The sequence below is a fragment of the Cynocephalus volans genome, chromosome 13, assembly GCF_027409185.1.
Source record: "Cynocephalus volans isolate mCynVol1 chromosome 13, mCynVol1.pri, whole genome shotgun sequence".
Lineage (NCBI taxonomy): Eukaryota > Metazoa > Chordata > Mammalia > Dermoptera > Cynocephalidae > Cynocephalus > Cynocephalus volans.
In genome coordinates, this window is record NC_084472.1 from 54,117,349 (window position 1) to 54,140,985 (window position 23,637).

A 23,637-nucleotide genomic window follows, 5' to 3' on the forward strand; every position below is an offset into this window, starting at 1 on the left:
TTTCACTCCCCTCTTAGTGGTTTTCAAACATTAGCGTGTTTGGAATCATCTGAGGTGCCTGCTAAATACTGATATCCTGAAGCCCCACCCCTGAGTTTTGATTCAGGTGGTTTGAAATGGGGCCCCAGCATCTGTATTCTTAACAAGTACACCATGACCTAGATGGTCCACAGACCATACTATGAGAAACACTGATATCCCTTTAATACATAACAAAATATTGTTTATTGTTTGCAACTTCATGGTAAAATTTCAAGCTGAATAAAACATTCAAACAATTAGAACACAAATAGCTACATTAAATAAGAGCATTAACCATTAAGTAATTGCATTTTCTTTTAAAGTGGCATCTTAAACATAATGACTTACATTAAAATTTTTAAATCAATTTTGTTTTAATCCAAGGCACCTATAAAATACTTGCTGGTGTGAGAGAAGTGAACAAATTCAATTATACAAAATAGCACAGAAATGAAAGAATCCTGGCAGTGACTGATTTTTCCACAAAACAAACATTTTTGTTCAGAAATGAGCTACTTAAAGTCAATGATTTTGAAGAAAACAAACTCAACTTAAATAATATGATAAACACTTGTGTGAACTGCTTTACTGAGTGATTTTCAAGCAAATTAAATTACTAAGTAAAAAAGAAAGAAGATTCATGTTCATGCTCTTTTTAATAGCCGTCTCCACTTGTATTAGGAATGGCCAGAATGATTACCCTTGAATTTTAGCCTGAAAAATGTGTACTGCATAGATCTGGTATTCCTTTAATGTTCAGGCACATGTGACCATGGACTTTATAATACTGGATTTGGCAGCCTTTTATCTCAAAAGGATTTCCCAAATTTCATAGTCTACAACTTAAACATTCTTCTGAGGGTATTAAGTTTTTTTCATGGAATAAGAGTAAAGTCTGTGATGATGATGTCTCTGAAACATGAATTTCAAAATGTTAACACTACAAAGGAAAGCCATTAAAGAAACATTTTCTATGTTGAAGTGACTGAACCAGAGTAAGTCATCATTAGCAAATTCTGTTTCAGGGTTCTAAAATAAATGCTAACATAAAAAGCAACACGAATCTGTTTGCCCACACAGTACGAGTAAGGTATTGCTAAGGCAGAGTTTTTCATAAAGTCTTTGTATAGATTTTAGGTCATTAGCCCAATCTGTAAATGACATTTGAGAGCAAACCTAAGAAGGCTTGGAAGAATTCAATAGTACTATTTAATAGAACAGTATTGTTTTGAATTCTATGGCAAATGAAAGACAACCACTTTAGCTAAAAGAGATAAAACAGTGTTTTGAAGCCAGAAAAACTAAGTCTACATCCACTGCGAAAAACTAAATTAATCTGCATTTTAAAATGTCATTTAGAGACTGTTTCTATAATACCTAGAACTATGTACACAGACTATAAAAACCCTTTCCAGTCTGACACTTGAAGGTTAACTTTACTAACAAGTGCTTCACAATATCCTTAGTTCTGGCATAAAAAGGAAGAAATCAGAAGCATTCACTCTATTTTTCAAATTTTGCCTTCAAAACTCTTAAAACTGCTTCAACTACAGCCTCCTTGATTTAAAAGAGTATGCAAATAGTCACAAACTCCAGGTTGCAATGAGCAACGTAAACCAGAATGTAGTGGTAGGTTTTGTGAATTTAAAACATCCTCAGATCATGCAATCTGAGCTGAATTTACATGCTGTACAAAATGGGAAAAATAAGTTCCTTAAATTACAAATATAAATATGAAAATTATTTTCATAATATTGAACTGACACTGTGGGAATAGAGGCATGCAAGAATATAGGCAATCATGAAATGAATACATTACCAGACAAAATACCCATAAAAACCATTATCAGAGGAATGTTTTCATCTAAATGGTTTTATAGGCAAAAAGCAGCTCTTAATTTCCCCCCAAAGTTTTCTTTAAAAGTGAAATATACCACTGATAATCAGAGGGAAAAAAGATTTCAATAAACATCCTGAAGCCTATTATCTAGATCCTAAAACTTCCAGACAAAATATTCTTTGATTTCATAGGGAGCTGTATTAAGATTAATGGACTGCAGGACTGGGTCTCAGATTAGGAAATTATGACCTCTAAAAAATTACTTTGGTTACAAAATAAACATGACAGGAAATCTTAATTAGACGTCACATTTTGGAAGGCAGGAAGGCAAGTACATCTATGTTAAATAAGGAGACCTCCAATATTGGAGACTTAGGGGTAACATTCATATCCAGGGGTTGCCCCCATTATTAACTCTCTTACTTGTCAATATTCTTTTCAGTGGCTGCATTCTACCGACCAGAAATTCACTGAAATTTAAACAGATTTATGAACTATGAACAAATTTATGTGTAGTTGTCTTTGTTTAAGGGTTATTCTTACTGCAAATCAATACAGTTATTTTATTAAAAACTTAATAATTTAGACTATGAAGCAATTTAAATACTTAAATTCCTTCAAAAGGACATTTTGTATATACATACATGATGTACACATATGAAAATGGTGGTCAAAAGAATTTTTTGGCAGCTGCTTCTTGCTGAGTCCTAAAGAAAAAAAGAAAGAAAAACTAAAAGAAGTTCTATATATTTAACTTTGGAAAGAAGTAGGAACACTTAAATTAAAATACCAATGCCTTTTGAAGTATAAATAAGATACATTAAGCGTATATTCTATGTGACATGAAATAGACTAGAAATAACATTTGCTTTGTATGAACCTAATTTTATAGGTATTGGAAGTTGTATTATGGGCATATATAACTTTGTTGAATATTTCAAATTAAACAGATACAAGAAAATGTTGGGTCAAATTTTATCAAGAGACTTACCTGTACATGATATAACCAATGAATAACACCGTTTGTACCACTACAAATATAACAAAGTGGATCGTGGATAAACATGACGGAAATGGTGGTAGTTCTGGGCATTTCGGTTTTTCATTTGATGGCTACAAGGCAAAGAACTTTCTATTACAATTAGTCTAGATAGTACTTTGGAAAAAAAAGTGTGAAATATTTAAACTCACAGTTTACTATACAAATAAGTATGGTTATTTATTCACCCCCCCAAATATCTTCTATTCCTTTAACTTTTACTGCCAATTTTTTTTGAAAGAGTAGTTGACACTGAAAGTCCTCCACCTTTTCCTGTCCAGTCACTAACTCATTGCCATGTGGCTCCTAGCTTCATTTCAGTGATGGTGATTTTAGTGTCCTTAAAGATCAAGAGACTGGGGTCACCACAGACCACAGTTCCCCTGGACACTCCCAGTTCACACTTGCTATACTGGTGTAGTTATTAATAGTGCTCCCTTCACTCTCAAAAGTGTTCCAGTTCAGACAATAAAGTACATGGTTACCCTATCAATAAGCTACTTGACAAATATACTAGCTTCTTCTCAGTCCTCATCCTCTCCAGTTCACAGCATTGAACATTACTGACTAGCGTTCTGAAAAATGTTTCTTTTCCTTTCCATGAGTATTCCTTCCATTTTAAGGTGGTAATTAAATACCAGGGACAAAGATTTCATCAATGTATCCAGACGGAATGGCTTCTAAGATGAGTTGTTTTTAGCATGGTTACATCTACAGGGCAAAGTTCTTCAGTACATATATCCTACCCACAGCATCAACCTGGTCACTGCAACAAATGCAAACGGTGGGAAAAAATAATCTCAAACAGAACTAAGAAAACATAATAATGCTTTGGATGAGAGGTCATGGTCAATAAGAAACTACTAGGCCATATTTGAAAAAAAATGTATATTCAAGACATACACATAGAAATACAGTTAAGAAAGGTAGTGTCCAAAAATATAAAGAAGGCAAGATTGCAAGTTGACGACTTAAGTTGCTAGAAACAAATCCAATGCAATCCAACCCAATCCAAACACACAAAACCTGACTAAAGGCAAATGAAGCTAGCAAGACAGTAAGAAATTATCAGATCAGAACCTTTGGGAAAAAAATAAGCTAAAGAAATACACTTTAAACAACCCATGAATCAGAAAAGATATTCAAATGGAAATCAGAAAATATTTTTGTGGAATAATATAAATACTACATATAAAAAACTCATGGGATGGGAGGAGCAACTCCAATCCCATGCTACTGACCGTGAACGGTTAATTGCTGTGGGAACTACTCCTTCACCTTAAACTAGAAAATCAGGACACATGGACATTTTGAACATATGGAACAATTCTATCTTGAACATTAAAAATGAACATTAGTACCAACTAAAAGGTTAAAATATTTTCAATAGAATAAAGTAGAATATGAGTTCTTCCTTTCCTAAAGATTATGATAATTATAAAAGGAGCAGGAAACAAAGTTACCATATTTCTCTGCACTAAGTTATCGATATCCCTCTTTACTATGTGCAGGTGCTCTTTGATGTCATTGAAGTGCTGTGTTGTCTCATAGACTCCTCCTACAGAGCCAGGATGCTGTATTCCACTGACCAGTCTAACAGTTTCACTCATGGAATTCCTGAAACAGAAAATTCCTTCATACAATGAAATCACTAAAAAAGATGATTTTTTCAATCACAGATTTCAAATGGTTATATCTTTTTAAGCTTGATATATTAGATAAAAAAAGCAAAGAAAATAAGTATTTTTAATAACTGAATTGTCTTCAAAATTGGAAAATAATTTATAAAACTACAACTTAACATTATGTCTTTATCTTTTACTAAAGGTCACCTAACCACATAGATAATACTACTAAGTAATCTGTGTTAAAATCAATAGTATAAGTGAATATTGAATAACATAATGGATGATACTCATAATAAAGTAATAAGAAATCTTTCTAGGTGTTCAATATTGTCCAGTAAAGGATTTACCTTATCAGGCCTGGACTTTCCAAATCCTGTACACTCTGAAGGTTTTCAGGACTGGACCTTGACCATCCCCTGGGAGATGACCTATGAACCCCTGAACTATCCTGCCTGCTTAGAGTACCTTTCTATATCTGGAGACTTGAGCTCCCCCCAAGACAGTTTATGCAAACAATGTGATTTTTTTCTTGCCTGGGGCCTTAGGCTTCCACTGTATCAATCTGACCTCAAGGGGGATTGGAGACTGAGCACTGAAGGCCAGTCGGGTGCTCCATACCTATGTGATTGACCTCTAATAAAAACTCTGGACATGAAAGCTTGGGTGAGCATCCCAGGCTGGTAGCACTTTTCATGTGCTGTCATACATCACTGCTGGCAGAATTAAGTACTGTCTGTGAGACTCCCCTGGGAAAGGACAACTGGAAGCTTGCTCCTGGTTTCTCCTGGACTCCACCCTATTCATCTTTTCTTGTTGCTGATTTTACTCTATACCCTTTCAGTATAATAAACACTAACCATGAACATACCAGCTTTTCTGAGTTCTGTGAGTACTTCTAGCAAATCATAGAACTAAAGGAGTCTTGGGGACCTGAATACAAATGTAATTCTATTTCTTCTTGTGGTTCTACCAGATAGTCCCCATATACAAACCTAGTGCTTCAACTGGAACCAAACCAAGAAGCATCTATCTGTTCCAAATATAAAGAAAAAACTTGCTGTTTGGTATATTGAGGGATGGTGTTATAGTCTCCAATGCAGTATCTTTTTGAAGGGTAATTTTGACCTTATACAAGAGTACTTCTGAAAGTTCATGGAAAAATAGAGTTAAAATATAAGACGAATATTTCCATGAACTTTTTGAAGAGCCCTTGTACAACATTTTACCTTACATACTGACTTTAAAATATAATCTCCATGCAAGATGTGATTCCACTAATCAGATGTAAAATAAATAGCTCTACCACTGAGTATGCCCTTTGGATATGAGTCTCTAAGCACAACAGCAAGACACTTCATATATTTTTCTTTATTAATGGCAGAAATATAACAGGACTATTTATTAATAAATAAAAATGAATATGGATTTCAATTTATCTGAAAATATCAAGTTACTTTACCTAGGAATACTTAAAAAGCTCTATAAATGGCAAATGGTTTGTAATTAACATATATAATATGAATTATCTTCAAGTCTGGTGATTTTGGGGTGAGGTAGATAAAATAAGATTGGACTGGCAAAATGTTCATAGTTGCTAAAGCTGATTGACGGGTATACAGAGGTTCACTGTGTTATCCTCTCTACTTCTATGTATGTTTGAAAATGGCCATAAAAAGTCTTTAAAAATCCTTAAGGGTCTCCATAATCTGTTTGCAGCTTATCTTCCTAACTTTATCTCCCACTACTCCCTTCATCTGTCTTGGCTCCTGCCATTCCCTGAAAATACCCTTCACCTTTAAGCCTCTGTCTTTGTGATGTTCTCTCTAGTCATGATCCCTTCCCAATATCTATGGTCTAAAATTTAACACCCAATTCAAATGCTACCTTTCTTCTACAATCTCCTTTCCCTGATCCTTTCCTGCCAGATGCAATAACTCCCTACACACACACACACACACACACACACACACACACACACACACACACACACACACACACACACACACACACACACACACACACACACACACACACACACACACACACACACACACACTTTTTACTTTGTATCTGCACATATGGATGATCTCTCTCATATATCATAAGCTCCCTGAGTCATGTCTCTGATTTCCTGACAGTGCCTTCAACAGTTATGGTTCAATTTGGATGAATAAATTCATGTTATCTCACTTATTTCCTTGGGGTTAAAATTACTTGAAAAAGAGCTTTACTGAAAGAAAACACAAAGAAAAAGACTTAAATACTAGAATTACTTAGAAATAACACAATATGTCAGACAATGTTAAGTAAAATAAAATTTTTTAAAAATTATATTTGAGTTATATTTGTAATAAATTTAAAACTAGGTATAAAATAGCTCAAGTACTTTCTGAATCAATATCAGGTGTTGATGAACATTTCTTTTAATGGTATATGTTTGCTCAAGAAAATTCATGTGAGTCTAAGCTTTTCCATTAAAACCCAAATTAAGAATTATATTTTAATGTACCTAAAATACTTCCCAAGACTAAAACCTTCCAGAATGTATAACTTTCTCACATATCTGTATTTAAACATATCACTTTCCAAAAGCATGAACTCACTTACATATACACGTTTTTTTTAATATACAAGAATTGAGTCACTTAATGAAGTCCATTCAATCATTATTTGCCTGTGGATTCTGCTCACATTTATTTGGTACATGTTATGAGCCAACCAATTTTTATGAATATAAACTGCAAGAAAAATGTAATTCCTGCCCTGCCGAGACTAACAGTGTAGCAGGAGAGCAATGTGATAGAACAACTAGAGCTCTGCAAAGAGAGATACATTTAATGTAGCTGGGTACCCAGAACTGAGTGTTAAAGGATGAGGTGGGGTCTATGGGGACAGAAATGTGGCGGAAGGAGGGCATATTTAGATCAGGGAACAGGTCAAGTTAAAAGAGGGCTGGACAGAACCCTAGAGAAAAACACTTTTTAAGGGATGATGGGAGAAAACGCAACAAGTGAGAAAAACTGAATGGAAGCAGAGGGGCCAAGAACACCATGAATGAGCAGAACACCAGAAGTCTTCAAAGGGAAGAATTTTGAGATGAAGAAGTGGAAAAAGGCATTAGCTGCCACAGAAAGGGGGTTGAACTGCATGCTCTTTAAAATCTCTTTCTGCTAAAAAAAAAAATTCATGATTCCCTAAGAATATGAAAATCCATACACACACAAACCACCTCTTCTGTAAAAGGCAAATATTTCCTATTTCTTTGCATTTTTTCTGAGGCTAAATCCTGAAGAAAACGCTCTAGAGGACAAATTCAGAAATTTAAGTTCAGTTTTGACATTAACTTATTGTATGAATGACATTTGCTCTCACTAGGTGGGAGTTTGCAAGGATTGCTAACTACCCTAAAGAAGTGCTTTCAGATAATTCAGCTGGATGGTTATGATTCCTAACCACTCGTTGAATTTTATGATATTTTCGTACTACTGTTAAGTGAAACAAGCAAAGCACAAACGTAGTATCTAGAGTATGCCACCCTTCACAGAAGGGATTTAAGAAAATACATATGTGCAGAAAAAACACTGAAAGAATAATCCAGAAACTAACAGGATTGGTTACCAAGAGGAAGTGAAAAGGGCTGGAAAGAAGGGAAGGATGGGAATGGGGTAGCAGGAATGGAGAAGTCATACATACATATACACATACATAGATATGAGGATACTTCAAAAAGATCATGGAAAAACAGAATTAGATATATGAATTGTTCCATGAACTTTTTAAAGTACGTGTGTGTGTGTGTGTGTGTGTGTGTGTGTGTGTGTTTGGGGGGGGGGGCTCTGCCTCTAAGAATCATACCCAAAATATAAACAAATCAACCAGGATATAGGAGGAATATAAACACTAACAAAGAACATAACTATATTATAAATGAATAACATTAACCATACTGAAGAGAGTGGGGAAGAAGAGAACTAGATTAAGTAACTACCCAGAAAATAGTATCTGGTTTGGATACTTGTAAGGCTAGAGACAAAAGGAATTTTACATAATTTTACATCAGTAAATATCTTTCTCACAGGGACATGAGTTAACAATTTGAAACCACTTTACATGTACGTATGTGCATACTAAAAGGGAACCAATAAGTAAATATAGGTAATAAGAACCAAATTTCTCCCTGGAGAAACAATTTTCAAATAGAAAAAGAAGGAAGGTCAACCTGTAGAAGAAAAATCAACCCTGTAGTGTTCAACCTAGTCCAGACCAACTGGAATCCAAAATATCTGCATAATCTCATATATATATATATATATATTTTTTTAAACACAAAAGTACATTGATGGATACAGAAATACAGACATGTGTATATGTGTCGGTTTTATATATACATATATTCCCTAGCACTGCTCACTGAGAGGGCCTAAAAACAATGGCATCCCAGTAGTAATGAGCACACCTAATGCCCAGATCTTGGCTTTTAAATACATTTCTCCAAAAAGAAAGAAAACGGGACTCACTGGAGAAGTGATTGATTCCAGAACTAGGGCAGAGAAAATACAAGATGAGCCTGGAACATAGCATAGTAACAGAAAGTAAGGAAATGTTTACCAAAAAAAAAAAGGAGGACTTGCTAAAAGAACAAAGAAGCCAACTTGGAGAAGCTCATAATGACCAAACCTGAAACAATCTTAACAGCAAAATAAACAATGATAGTACTGGATTGTAACTCACAGAATTAATATCCATGAGTCTGTATTGCTATAAATAACTGATTAAATAACAATTGGGAGAAAAAGAATAGTTGGTCCTTATAGTAAAATTCCAATTAATAAATGTAGAAGAAATGATGGAAATAGGAAAATCAGCATTTGTTAAACACCACATTCTTATTTCAGGCAAGAAACATCAATGGATGCTAAAATTAGTGAGCAAAAGTTTGAAATGAAATAGGATAATTACATAGTCTCAAAGTATCTTCCCCAAAATATTAACCACAAAGGGAAAGATGGTAACTTTATAGTAAGGAAACTAGGAAGAAACCACCATAACTAAGTGACCACAGTCACCATCACCAGTAATGAGATATATCACACCATGAACATGATGCACTGTTGTATTCTTGTCAAAAGACCTCCATTCAATCATGAGTAAACACCAGACAAACCAAATCAAAAGACATTTGACTGAGCTTATTAAAGCTCTTGGAAAATGTCAATGTAATGAAAGAAAAGGAAAGATGACTGTAAAAGTCTGCAGAAAAATAACAAATAAATTCAACATGTGACTGTAGATAGGATCCTGGAACAGAAAAAAGGCACTGGTGGAAAAACTGGTGAAATCTGAATAGGTCATTAGTTTAGTTGACTGTACTGTACTAATGTTAATTTCTTGGTTCTGAACATTATACTATGGTTTGTAAGATGTTGACATTAGGGGAAGATGAGTGAGGGACACATGGAAACTTTCTGTTCTACTTTTGCAGCTTCTGAAGTCTAAAATTAGATTGAAGTAAAAAGATTTTTTTAAATGTTGTTACATGATCTGGTCTCTTCCTAAAATAATTCTATTTAAACTGTTTCAATAGCTAAACTATTCATTTAGTATCATAAAAATTTCAATCATGAGTTCACAGTTTGAAGATTTTTTAAAATGCAAAGAAATACAAATTTGCAGTTACAAGTTAGATGCCTTTAATCTCTAGATGTTTAGGTATTATCACCTTCTGCTTAATCCAATCCTATTTGATTGTCCAGTCCTAAAGAACTCACCTTGACATTCTTGTTTGTTAAGGGTTGTACTGGTTGGGGCAGTGTTCTAAAATATTAGCTTATGAGAACATGACATGATGGCTTGTTTTCTCTGCTGCAAGCATTGAAAGCTGTTAATTATTTGCATAAATGAACCATTCTCATTAGAAAGTTATCATTCAGTGTTCCAAGAACACAGTATCTCCTCTCTGCTCTTTGACCAGTTCTCTTAGGGTACAAGATGGGCATGAAAAAGAGATGGTCACACATATTTCCTTCAAAATGGTTTCATTCCATCAAAAATTTCCTGCACCAAGTCTGCTTGTATTACAGTCCTACAATGCTACATATGCTTACTCTCCTAGTATTTTTCATAGAACTATTACATATTACTCCATGTTCTTTTCATATTTTATAAATATAAGACTATACCTGGCTGTCAAGTAACTACAGACCTATTTTTTTTAAAGACACTAAAGCATTTTTTTCAAGTTTACGACAATGTAAAAATTTAGACATATTTGCAGTTTCTAAATATTAAAAGTTCCTGTATGTATATTCCCCTATTTATAAAATTAATCTAGAAAGTGATTTTTACCCTCGTGCAGGAATCTTACAATAATACAGCACTGGCGCACCTAGAAAAGTCACAGATGTAGGATAAAGACATCACATAACACTCAGACACTACTTTTACATACTTACTTCATTTCATTTACTTGTCTCAGAATCTCATGCTGAGTTTTCACAACAGTATCCACTTCTTGCTGAGTGATCTGGAGGGAAAAAAGATGACCAGCCATCTCAACAATCCACATTCTGCAGGAGGACATAGCACAGTAGCCTTTATCTTCTTCCCCTCCAGCAAAGGCTAAACAAGGCATCCCTGCATATTTTGAAAGCTCACCTGTCCATGCTGCCCCGGGACACCTACTGCTCTTTTAGAGATTTCCTCTGTCAAGGAAGAGACATATCTCCTCTGTTCATCAAGAATCATATCTAACTGTCGGTTCAGCTGCTTGATTTCAAGATGAATACGATTCTGTCCTTCAAAGACTTGTCTTAGCTCACGATCTCCCACACTCTCAAATATTTCATCCGCTGAAAGAAAATTACAAATTAAAATGATTAGGATCACCTACACATATGTACTTTTCAAAACACCACAAGTGACCAAAATGCCAACATATACCAAAATTAGAACATTACCAACATAGTGGTATAATCTCCCAAATAGTAAGCATGCACTTAATTCAATTGTGATTAAATTACTATTTGTTTTTGCCTTCTTTGGTGGCTGAACACTTATAAATTAAGTCTGAATTTTTTCATTTAAAGATAATTTTATCTTTCATATATATTGTGTGATTCTATTTATATGACTAGGCAGAACTAATCTATGGTGATACAAATCAAAATAGTGATGGGCTTTGTGGGGTGGGGGTTGACCTGAAGGAGGCATGAGAAAACTTTCTGGGGTGATAAAAATATTCTCTGTACTAATCTGGGTGATGGTTGAATGGTCATACACATTTGCCAAAATTAACCAAACTATACTCTGAACACTAAGTCTTACGTAATGATGTTTAAAACAAATTCAAGAAAATAATGACATTTATATTTTATTTTTATTTTCTTGAGGTCTAAGTCATACTGTTGATCACTGAGAGAACTGCACACAAAACAGTGTTCAAAAGCTGGCCACAGGCTTTATTAAGTACAGCCTTGAGCATTTATGCTGATGGCAAACGACCCAGATAATAAAAGCTAGTAGATAATATAAAGTCATACTATTTAGCCTTACCATGTTTTATTTTTGACATTAGCACACTTAAATTCTTAATCATATTGGCTTAGATTAGTATTTTCACATTTTTAATCTTTAAAGTTCAAGATTCTGTTGCATAGGAGTAGGAGGAGAGGCAGATATCACTTCAAGTATTACAAGTTTTTACTATTCTTTCAAGTTTTGTCAGTTTTCAAGTATTATCCCTATGCTAATAAGGTAATTGTGTTCTACTAAAAGGAAAGACATAAACCTTGCCTGATTTTATTCAACAAATACTTACTGAGCCTCACTACTAGGTCAGCAGAGTTTTGGGGTTTTTTTAGGCTCAGAGGACACAGCAGTGAACACAGCAAACAAAATCCCTGCCTTCACGGAGCTTCCATTCTAGTGGCTCACTGCTCACCCACATCACCATGGTACTCTTTACTTCATACTTCTCTAAGCCAGACTCTCATGGGTAAAACATGAATCTCCAGACCCTTAAAGATGGAAGATTTTTCATAAATTGTTTCTAGAAATTACTTGGAATGTACAGTTCAGAGAGCAGAGATGGGACAGGCAACACACAGACATGAAAATCCATGACACAGCCACAACCACCGGAGGCTTCACTACAACTCACCAGGCTGCCCTTGAAGGTCAGGGTGACCCTTCTGGAATTCCTCTTTTTTTTTATCCAATTCTTGTTGAAAGTGCTCAAATTCCTCCTGATACTTTTCCTTTTCTTTTTCTGATATTTCTTTATCTGGTGTAGGCTTTTTTGGAGTTTAAGAATAGATCATAAAAAAAGATAAGAAAAACAGTAAGATACTTCAATATATGTTCTTTCCCTCATTTCAACTATTCCACCACTAGGTGAAAGGTTAACATAAAAATGTTATTCCCTACTTAAATCATAATCATATGTTTCAAACATCATGCTACTAATAATAACAAAAATAGTAACTACTACCATTTACTGAGCACGTGCTATGAGTGCAGTGTTTCCCTCAATCCTGCCAACGTCATGAGGCGGCCAGTACAAACACCTCTGTTTGACCAATGAAGAATTGGAATGTTACAGAGGGCAGTAACTTGCACAAGATCACACAGCAATAACTGACAGAAACAAGATCCAAACCTAAGTCAGGCTTCCCAAATTTTCAGCCACAAGGCAAAAATCACTAAACTGATAAAACTTTTTGAAAAACTTTATATACTTACTAGCTCTTTTCCAGGCTCAGTCAATTGGAAAGTCAGAAAAGAAAGGACATCATGGTCATCTACAAATTAAAAAAAAGTCTGAAAAAGTTCCTTAATAGATTATTTTTTTATATTTGTGAATTTATAGATATTTATTGCTTTTAAAAAAATGATCAATAAGGGAAAGGAAAATTAGCTCTAATTTGGTAAGGGCAATGGTGCTCTTTGAGCTTAGAGACAAAAATTCATCTGAAAGATTTACACTGGAAATAATCTAAAAATCACTTTCTTAAACCCTAAGTCAGAACATTTAGCAGTGTTTAACACATAACAGATGTTTAATAAATGTCTGATAAGGAATGAACAAACAAATGAGGGCCAAAACAAGTCCAAACTCCTAATCCTGGCACCAAGATCCTCCCCCATATTTTCCCACAAATCTCCTTCATGGAAAATGTCCAGCAAAATGATACAAAATTCTGTTCTCCATTTGTTTCCTGTACTGCTCTATCTCTAAACCTGTCTTATCACACATAGAACTCTTTTTGTCTTACTTTCATATTTGTTTCTCTCACATGGAACATATTAATAATTTTATTTTATCTAAAATCACATTTAAAAAATCAAATTAATTTCAAGCTACTCAATGGATCAAACCTCGTAACACTTAACTAAAATACCAATCTTGGCTAGTCATATACACAAAGCAGAGCAATTAATTTCAAGTGTGCAGCAATCTTTATGTTTTCTGCCACTCTTATGGAGATCGCGATCTAGACAGATTAAGGAGAAAATAGTAATACTGCAGTATCGATTAGGTAATTTGAGAAGTACTGTGGTATAAAGCACTGGACCCAGAAGTCAGAAATCCAGACCAAGTCCTGCCTGGGGCTGACCACTACTGGCCATGGGATCTTCAGAAACTCTTTTCATTTAAGATTTGGCAAACTCATTTAAAAATAGGGTTATAAAAAAAAAATAAGGTTGTAAAGAATAATTCACATACTTGAAAATATGTAAACTACAATCTACTATTTAAACACAAATGGTATTGTTGAATAATAACTTCTTTTACCACCACAAGTGGAAAAAAATGGTAACTTTATCTTTGTTTAAAGTTTAGAACCCAAATAATATTTCCTCAGGTCGCCAAATTCATTTATATGTGATGTGACAACTCTCAGGATCCTAAAACACTTGGCAATTAACCTTTTATAGACTTGACTTTAAATATGTCTCATTCACTGTAAAACAGCACTCAAACTTGTGTTCTAATTTACATATTTGCATGTAGCGCCTGCCGGCTGCATACCTACAGAACGGTGTAAAGAATCAGCAGTCTCAACAGACCAAAAGACTGGCACAGCAGAATGTGGGAAGGTTCCAACTAGTTCTTAAAGCTTAAAAGTAAACAAGCCTACAAATTCCCAAAATATACTGTTCACGATAAAAGTCAATTCACAAACTTTTAATATTAAAGATAGCAAGAATTACCTGCAAGACCTCCAGTTGCAGCAGATATTCCAAAATGCCCTTGTGTGGGGATAATCATATTTTCCACTTTGGCACAAAATTCAAAATCATTTTGATCTGGTGTGAAGCCATTATTGATCATTACCTAGAAAGACATACTGTAGCTACAGACATTGTAAAATGAATTTCATTTAGTCAATTTTATGACTAATACTATTCAGTCTTGTTTCTTTTTGTTATTACAAAGGATTAACTTTAAATAACCTCAACTATTTGGTATCATTATACAATAAGATATCTCACTAAAGAAAATATTTTTTGCCTCACTACGTGTCAGATGCTTAAAAAGAGAAAAATTTGATAACTTCCCATGACAATCTTTCTAAAATGAAATATGGTTTACCTTTTCTTAAGGAGACTTAAGGAGCCACTATTACTTTCTTTGAATGTTTCATAAGAGGGATCAGACTTGTTCTAAAACACCAGTGACAAAGCTAAAACCAATAGGTTAAATTTACAATTTTAACTTCAGCTGGTTGAAAATTAAATAGATTGCCTCAACAAGTAGTGAGCTCCTCTATATTAAATTAGCGGGGTAAGTGAACTGTCACAGTTAACAGAGACAACAGAAGTGACAAGTCAAACTGACAAAAAAGGCAGAAAATGAAAAAACTTAAAAAGACATAAGTTTCTACTCTGCAGAAGGTATGTTTAAAGTAATCCTAAATTTCTCACTAAAATCTTAGAATTCTACAAAAGCAAAGGAACCCACTGGACGCATGAATAATCTTTTCATTATCCCAGTCAAGTGGTAGTTTAGCCTCTTCAATACCTTTTACTTCTAACAACCCAATCAGTACAGAGTGGACGCAAAAGGTCAGGCGGACTTTTATCACACTTCGGAGTCAAAGTTTAGTAAGAGACAGAGAAGAGTAAATCACACAGATGAAATATTATAATACCCTGTCCAAATTTTCAGCAAGAGAATAAAATACCTATCAATATGAGAGGTTAATCTCCTCCAAACCCAAGCAAACTGGTACTAAGTCCTATAGTCTCCACCTCCTAATCATTTCTTCTATTGTCCCTCGCCCTTGCTTACGTTCAGACCACAAGTAGGGTCCTGCAAGTTAAGATACAGCTGGGCTCAAATCATATTTCTGTTACTTATTTAGTATGACACTGTCCAAGCTACTTAAAATCTCCCATACTAAATTTCCTCATGTACAAAATGGGATGCCTACTCCAGAGGGTTGTTAGAATAACAAAGTAACTGCATGAACAGTACGAAGCTCAAAGCATAGTACTTTAAAAGTCAAGAAGTCCAAATCATCTTACCCTTTGCTCCTTTCATAAATACCATTATAAGAACACTGCGACCTAAGTCATCTTTCTAAATTGCAGATCTGATCATTTCACTTCCTGCTTAAAACTCTTTAAACTTTCTTAAAAGTTCCTTATAGCATAAACTACAGGAGGCCTTGCAAGGCCTGTTACTGCCAGCCGTTCACCTCACTTTCCACTTATCTCCATCCTCCAGCCATTCCAAACTACTTGCCTTCCTCAAATATTTCAACTTCTCTCAAATCTCTATGCCTGCTCTCTCTGCCTGGAATGAATACACACACATACATTCCCCCTGCTTCCATTTAAGAACTTCAGGCTCCTCTTTAAGGTAGGTCAGCTCTGAGAAACAGATCCTGATGTGCCCCACCCCCATCTGGCAGAATTACAGGATTCTAACACCTCGATCCCTTGATGGTGTCTATGCTGTAGCATTTATCACACAGCCCAGTGATGCTACATGTGTCTTCTCTGCTGGATTTTAAGTTCTTCTGGGAGAATAACCTTTGTCCTTCTCATATCTGTAATCTGGAGACTTGGACATGTACATAATATGTGCCACACAGTTAGATGCTTAAACATTTACTGAGTAAATGCAAATCTACTGGCAAGGTTTTACAACAGATGGCCACTTATGCTGAGCTTTGAAGCCACTTGTGTTCTTTTAGAGTAACACTGATGAGTACATGAATAATACCTAAATTTAAGTGCATTTAATTTCTATCAAGAACTCAAAATGCAAAGTCATACTAGAATATTGTTCATTTGATTATCTCTTAATGCATGTTACTTACTGTCAATGTTTTCTGGTAATATATAATCTTTGCCCGGATAGGATACGGTTTATTACGAAAGTCCCTCTGGCAACTTGCTAAAGCCTGATTAACACCATCACTATAGTATGAGAAAAGGGGAAACAAACAAGAAATTTACAAGACTTTTCAATATTTAAAAATTCAGGAAGATTAAAGTAATATCAAGCTATGACAAACTCTTGGGATACTTCATGTTATGTATTCAGAAGACACAAAATTAACATAAATTTTTCCTGTCAGAACTCTGGGTAACATTAGAAGCCCAATGTTATTACCATGTGCTAATGGCAAGGGAAAGTTATACTATCCACATGAGATTAGGGCAGTGGTTCTCTATGCTGAGTCAGAAACAGAATCATTCACAGAGCTTTTAAAAATGTAGATTCCTAGATTCCACCCAAATCAACTGAAGCAGAATCAAAAGGAGGAGGCCTAGGTACCTCTATATAGCTCCACAGGGAGTTGTGACGAACTACAATACCAAGGTTGAAAATCACTAAGGTAGGAAACAGTAAACTGGAGCACAGATAAGTAATTTTTCTTACAGTTCACTGATTGGCTAAATGTAATTCCTCCACAACAAACATGAGAAAATCAAAAATGTGTATCCCTAATTCATATATATTATAAATATACTAAACACTTAGAAGCTTTGTAACCTACGGAGAGTCTTTAAATAAAGCAATATTAAGGCTGAATAAAGTGGCATAAATGGCTTACTTTTCAGTTGGGTCAAGGTTCAATTTTATTTTTGAAAGATCTCTTTTACTAAAGATGAAAAAGCATGACTAGTAGCATCACTGAGAGCCTGCAACATCCTCTAAACCTTCAGGAGTATTATATAATTTTAGCTTAAATAAAAACAGTTTTTATGCTTAAAACCTGAGGTGGTCCACAGAAAGAACTCTAAAACAGAACAAAATTAAAATAAGACCTTTCCACCAAGTTAAAAAATACTCATATGACTCAAGAAAAAGAATAATCTCATTTTATTTGGAAAGAGTTCAGATTTGAAACAATATATTTCATAAGGTTTCCAAAGAGAAGCTGAAATCAGAAATAATGTAAAACATACACACTTACTTTTGATGGTCATAATGGATTTGTCCATTGTTGCCTATAATTACTATAGCAGGATTATTTTTCTAAAAATAAAGAGAAAGTATTGGTTTTAAAGTCCTTAATCAAAGAATTCTAGATCATTCCTGGTGTGCTATGAGGTCTCTCACATCTCTAAGATTCTAAAACTCAAAATTAAAAAATAACATGGCCTTGGCATTCAAGGAATTATTAAAGTTCTTTAAACTGCTAATAATGACCTCTGAAAATCAGTAGAGAAACAACCAGCTGAATGGAAGATCATCAATCTTAAGGCTGTAACCCACAAGTCAATGTACTATATGAAGGTACACTTTGTTCTTAACTGTCTTAGAAGAGGTCATCAGAAAAATTGGCCTGATCAAAAAGAGTAATTAACATATGAAAAGATATGAATATGTGAGCTAACAGTAGTCATGCACTTGGTTGGATGTTCTCATGAAAGAAAACTGCTACAGTCTTCTAAACACTACTGGTTTCACTGCCTACATCTAACGATTATTGTTTACCCATCAAAATTACTAAGCATATATAGGACAGTGAGGAGGGTCACTGCAAAGTTCTCAGAGTTAGGGCTCCATTATGATCTCAAGTTGGTGTATGAAAATTCGTGCATGCATAGCTTTAAATTGGTAAATTCCCAGCTATATGAATATTAATTATTATATTTAAAATATAGCTTAGGGAGTTCTATACTATTCAACTGAAAGTGTTAAATAAGCTATATTTCTTACTGCCTAATGTTGCTGGCAGATACATCAAAGTGGGTAGCAGTCCTGACAATAAACATACCTTTCCATCATTGTCAAAAGAATCAAAAAATATTCCAACACCGTTCCACAAATCAGCTGATCCAAACACAGGGCCCTCCACGCCTTGATTTTCCGTATACCAAATTGCCTAAAAATACATAACGGGGAACAGTTAGAGACTAGAGCCATACTCATTTATACACATTTTCTAAGTTAAAGAAATGATCATACTAAGCCATCAGCTCCAATTCGACCTCTTCCAGTCACTCTAAATGTCACCTCAACTTCCCAGTTCTCAAAAGCTGCTTTTGTCTTTGTCCACACTGACCCTCTTTGGCTTTTTAAAGATGGTGCTATTCGAATTTGATCTGAACTTGGAATAGCATCTAGAAGAGAAATCAGGGAAGAAAAGCTTTAAGTTATAATTAGGTAAAACTCAACGAATCATCAGCGAACTGCTACATATAACTATAAAGATCAAATTTTTTTAAAAAAATCAAATTTTAACTTAGTAACCTGTACAATAATTTTGTTGTGAAAAAGCTTCATATTGAGTTTCAACTTTAAAATTTTAGAGCTAACACCTCCCTTATCTTTTGAACAGTGAAATCTCTCTGCAAAAAAAGAAAAAAAAATTAAAGCTGCAACCATACACTAAAAATTCCTGGGGCAGAGGGAGGAAATTAATTATGACTTAGAAGGCAAACTGTTCGATTCTCATAATACTTTTAAAAATATCTCAAGCATTTGCATATTATTTTTTTAAAACTGCAATGTGTTTCGTCAGTTTAGAAATGTTAGAAAGCTCAGTGTGAAAAAAACATATCACTAAGAATCAAGAGACTTGTTCCTAGCCTCAGTTCAGCTGTGTGACTTTGATCAAATAATTCTCTTACTCTCTTGGGGTCACTATATGTTCACTGTAAAACGAAGGGGGTGTGCCCAATCATTTCAATAAATACCTTAAAAGCTATATGCAAAATATACATTCTGTTAGCGAGAGGGCCAACTGAATTTCAATTCGATAGGCAATTCTTCGACAGCTTCTCAGAGAAAATCTTCAGACTAGGTTCAAGTCCCAGCTCTGCTACTTACTAGCTGTTTGACCTTAGGCAAATTACTCCAAGTTAGAGAAATCACAACCTCATAGGTATATAAGAACCTATATAAGTGTATGTAAATATTTCAATAAATGTTAGCTATTCCTCCTATAACAGCACTAGGTAATTATTAAAGCACCTACCACACCTAAAATTTGAACAAATCTAGCATAGCCTCTCAGACATTAACCTGTTCTGACATCCATGCTGGGAAATAAAGCAACTGTAATATCACTTTACAGGTAGGAAAAACTAACAGAAAGAAAAGTTGAGATACTTTGGTGAGATCAGTCACTGTCACCATCACTTTCAAACACTCAAAGGTTGGGCAGGGGAGCATCATGGAAAGACTACTGGACACAGAATCAGAAGACCTAGATTTGAATGCAATTTTACTGACACCGTGTACCCTTTTCCAGGAAAATTAACCTTTCTGAACATCATTTTTTTCATCTATAAAACAGATAAAACCTGCCTTACCTAACAAGGATCAAATCAGAGCGTGAACATGAAAGAGCTTTGAGAGCTGTAAAGGGTTACAAACTGTTATCTCTTTTTTTGCCCTTATGGACCAACAGTACAAAAGGACATTAGAGTTAAGAAAGAGAAACCCATAGATTGGTCTTAATTTGTATGTGAACGTAAAGGTCTCTAAACAAATCTTAAATTTCCCCTTTTTAAAATTGTTTTAATAATGGATTGCAGGGCAGAATGAACAGAGGGAAAAAGATCAATGGCATTAAAAGAACAGAGAGACTAAAAATTACAGTGACAGTGAAAGCAAGGGATATCCAAAGCAGTGATTCCCAGAGTCAGTAGATAGGTAAGTAAATCATAGTTAAAATACTAATCCTTTTAGTTCAAATTCAGTCTGGTCACACAACTTCAATTCACTAAGGAAAATTATCTTGACTTTTCTGCAGCAGACTAGCTCGTTATAGCTCTGTAAAGAAAGTCAAGGTAACTAATTTGAGTAGCTGATTAACATTCCTAATCGGGTGATCTGGTGTATGTGAGTGTGAGAAAGAGAGAAGAACAGGCAGGCAATGGAGAGGGGTAGAAATGAAAAAGTGTGAGCAAACTCATCACCACTACTCAAAAGTTCATCATTCCAAAAAGAAAAACAAAACCAAAAAATCCAGAAACTTCTGCTGGGTATCATTTTTGTGTATCAAGAACAGTGGGTGCATAATAAATGACTGTTAGGTTACAAAATAATTGCTCTACTTCAAATACCTGATGACTCGCTTATTAAGTCAAATTGAAATTTATACCTTTTAATTACATGTTACTTTCAAGCAACTGGCCCTTCCTAAAAGTGTGCTTCCTATTCAGTAATTACTTTCTCGAAATGAAATGTTTCGTTTCAAGCATTGGACAATCTAAAACAATGAATACAAGCCTCATACAAATGACTGCTTGAACACACATAAACATAGAATTCAAATCGCCAGAGCTTCAGATCACATATAAAGGCACTTGCCACTTGTTTCAAAGGGTGTATCGAATGGTCACTGAACAGAGTTTATTGCATGCCAAGTGCTAAGGCTGATTCCTCAGTCAGCGGTGACACATCAGTACTAAAACGTGCAGATATGTTTTCTTTCACAAACATACATGCTCTAGCAAGGCTTTCTTGTCTATAAGAGTGCCAAACAAAGAGAATGAGTAAACTACGAAATAGAAGTTATTTCACTTTTTCCAAAAAACATTTTTAAAAAGAGTTGAAGATATAATGGTATTCTTAGTCCCAGGTTCAGAAACAATCAATACCAAAAAATATATCCCTTCTCCTACTAAGTAAAGCCACGAGTGGGAGTATAAAGTTACATAAATTTGTTAATACACAAAAAGTGTGGTCAAAGACCACTCCAAGTCACTGAGAGGCAAATTTAAAGTGCAGTTCAACGGCCTGATGTCTTCTGACATACAAAGACTTAAAAATTACTCTAAGACCAATATATGCCATCTCTGGAGCCATCAGGGGCCACAGGGTACAAACCGGAGCACAAACCATTGCTATATAATACCAGAAAAGAAAGCCGGGGGTGGGGGTGGAGCGGGGGGGTGGGGGGAAGCGGGAAGGGGGCATGGAGGCTGCTGGACAGGTCTCAGGCTAGTTTGGCTTGGGGTGCTGGGCGTTTCCCATAGAGACGTGGAGTTAGGGTGAAACCTGATGCCTGGAAGCGACTCTGAGTGCTCGAAGTGTAAGAAGTAACAGAACACCTCTAGATCAAACGGAAAGTGCCTAAAAGATCAAAGAAAGGAAGACAGGAGAGGGCTGAGAGTGAACAGAAGGGGTGGAAAGACTTTCGGGGACAGGCGGGGGGAACCTCGCGGGCGGAAGGGGACCCGGAGGAGGGGCTGCCGAGAGGGTTCTCTCCGCAGCCCATATGGTGTGCAGCGGCTGGAACGCCAGGGTACCGGCGGAGAGAAGGTGAAGAGGCAGCGGCGGAAGGCGGGCAGGGCCCCGGGCCCCCCGCCCTCTGCCCCAGCTTACTCCCCGCGTGGACCCAGAAAGGCACGGTCCCGTCGCTCTGCACCAGGTGCGGCCCCTTGAAGCTGTATTTGTACTCGAAACGGCGATGTGGCAGCGCGGCTGGGGTGCCCGCGGCGCCAGTGGCAGCGGGATCGCCTCCCGCGCCCTCGCCCCCCACGAAACGACTCAGCGACAGCAGCAGGGCGCAGAAAAGCGGCCGAGCTCCCGCCTGGAGACCCCTTCGTCTGGATCCCGCCATCTTGGATTCCGGGACGCGGAGGCCGGCGGGAGAAGGAGGGGCGCGGGAGCCTGCGGATGGCCAACAGGGCGCTCGCTGATTGGCGGAGCCCAGGGACCCCGAGGGCAGGGTGAGCCCCGCCCCCGGCCTCCGCTACACAGGCGGCCGCGGCGCCCGAAGCATCTGTGAGCGGGGCCACGTGAGCGAGGAGGGGCCACGTGGAGGCGGGGCCTGGAGGCGGTGCGGTCTGCAGGCTCCGCCCATCCTCCGGGGCGGGAAAAGGGTTCCAACCTTTCTCTCCCACGTGACAGAGAGGGAGTAGCGGATCGATGATGCTCACCTGTCGGAGGCTCTCGCTTGCCTCTTAAAATGCGGCAGAGGCCCTAAGACAAGTGGACCCAGCCTATAATAAGCCCTTCAAGTACAAGAAGAAAGGTATTCCTCTTGATGTGACACCGATTGTTCAGTGGCTGGTTTTCATTAGGTGAACTTTCCAGAAACGAGGCTTAATCGGGAATGCTAATAGTCCCAGCCCACTAAATGTCACCAACCTGTGTTAGGGCATTTCAAACTGGGAACCAGCAATCCACAGGGCCTTAGAGTCTTAGGATCTTTTTGTTGGTGTTGAATCGGGGTTTTCAATGAATTTGACAGTCAACCTTCACCTCTCAATATTTAATTCCAAGAGCTTTCCAAATTTTGAAAAGTGGTAAAAGTGCATTCAAATGAAACAGTTTTGTTTAGTTTTGGTGAGAGGGATTATGTGCTATGGATTGAGGCGTCAGTAGAACCTTTGAGATCGGATCCGTCTTTGACTTAAGGAGAAGCTTCCTTGCCTTACTTAGAGAAAAATATTGTCAAAGTATTCATGATCATCCAGGGTTTTATTTTTTACAAATGTGTCTTATGATGAAGTTTTAAAATCTGAGAATCAGACAATAATTTGTATTGTCTTTACACACAGCTCTTTATTTCATTTGCTCTGTTCATGTGGGCTATGAACACATTAGCTTTAGACATGACATGCCCACCTTATTTTAACTTATTTTTCTTTGACCTCCCAGTTTCTTATCTCCAGATTCATGCACCGTT

At 36.3% G+C, this 23,637-nt stretch overlaps 1 protein-coding gene across 1 annotated transcript; it reads right to left on the reverse strand.

Moving 5' to 3' along the window:
- Nucleotides 1-376: 376 nt before the first annotated feature.
- Nucleotides 377-22,593, reverse strand: LMAN1 (lectin, mannose binding 1). Its single transcript, XM_063077092.1, has 14 exons — nt 22,329-22,593; nt 18,960-19,114; nt 18,769-18,876; nt 17,962-18,023; nt 16,858-16,957; nt 14,741-14,864; nt 13,268-13,326; nt 12,687-12,819; nt 11,183-11,376; nt 10,981-11,051; nt 4,364-4,517; nt 2,853-2,974; nt 2,506-2,568; nt 377-933 (listed from the first exon to the last, which is right to left on the reverse strand). The coding sequence occupies exons 1-13, from the start codon at nt 22,564-22,566 to the stop codon at nt 2,532-2,534; spliced, it is 1,557 nt and encodes a 518-aa protein (XP_062933162.1). The 5' UTR covers nt 22,567-22,593; the 3' UTR covers nt 377-933; nt 2,506-2,531.
- Nucleotides 22,594-23,637: the final 1,044 nt, after the last annotated feature.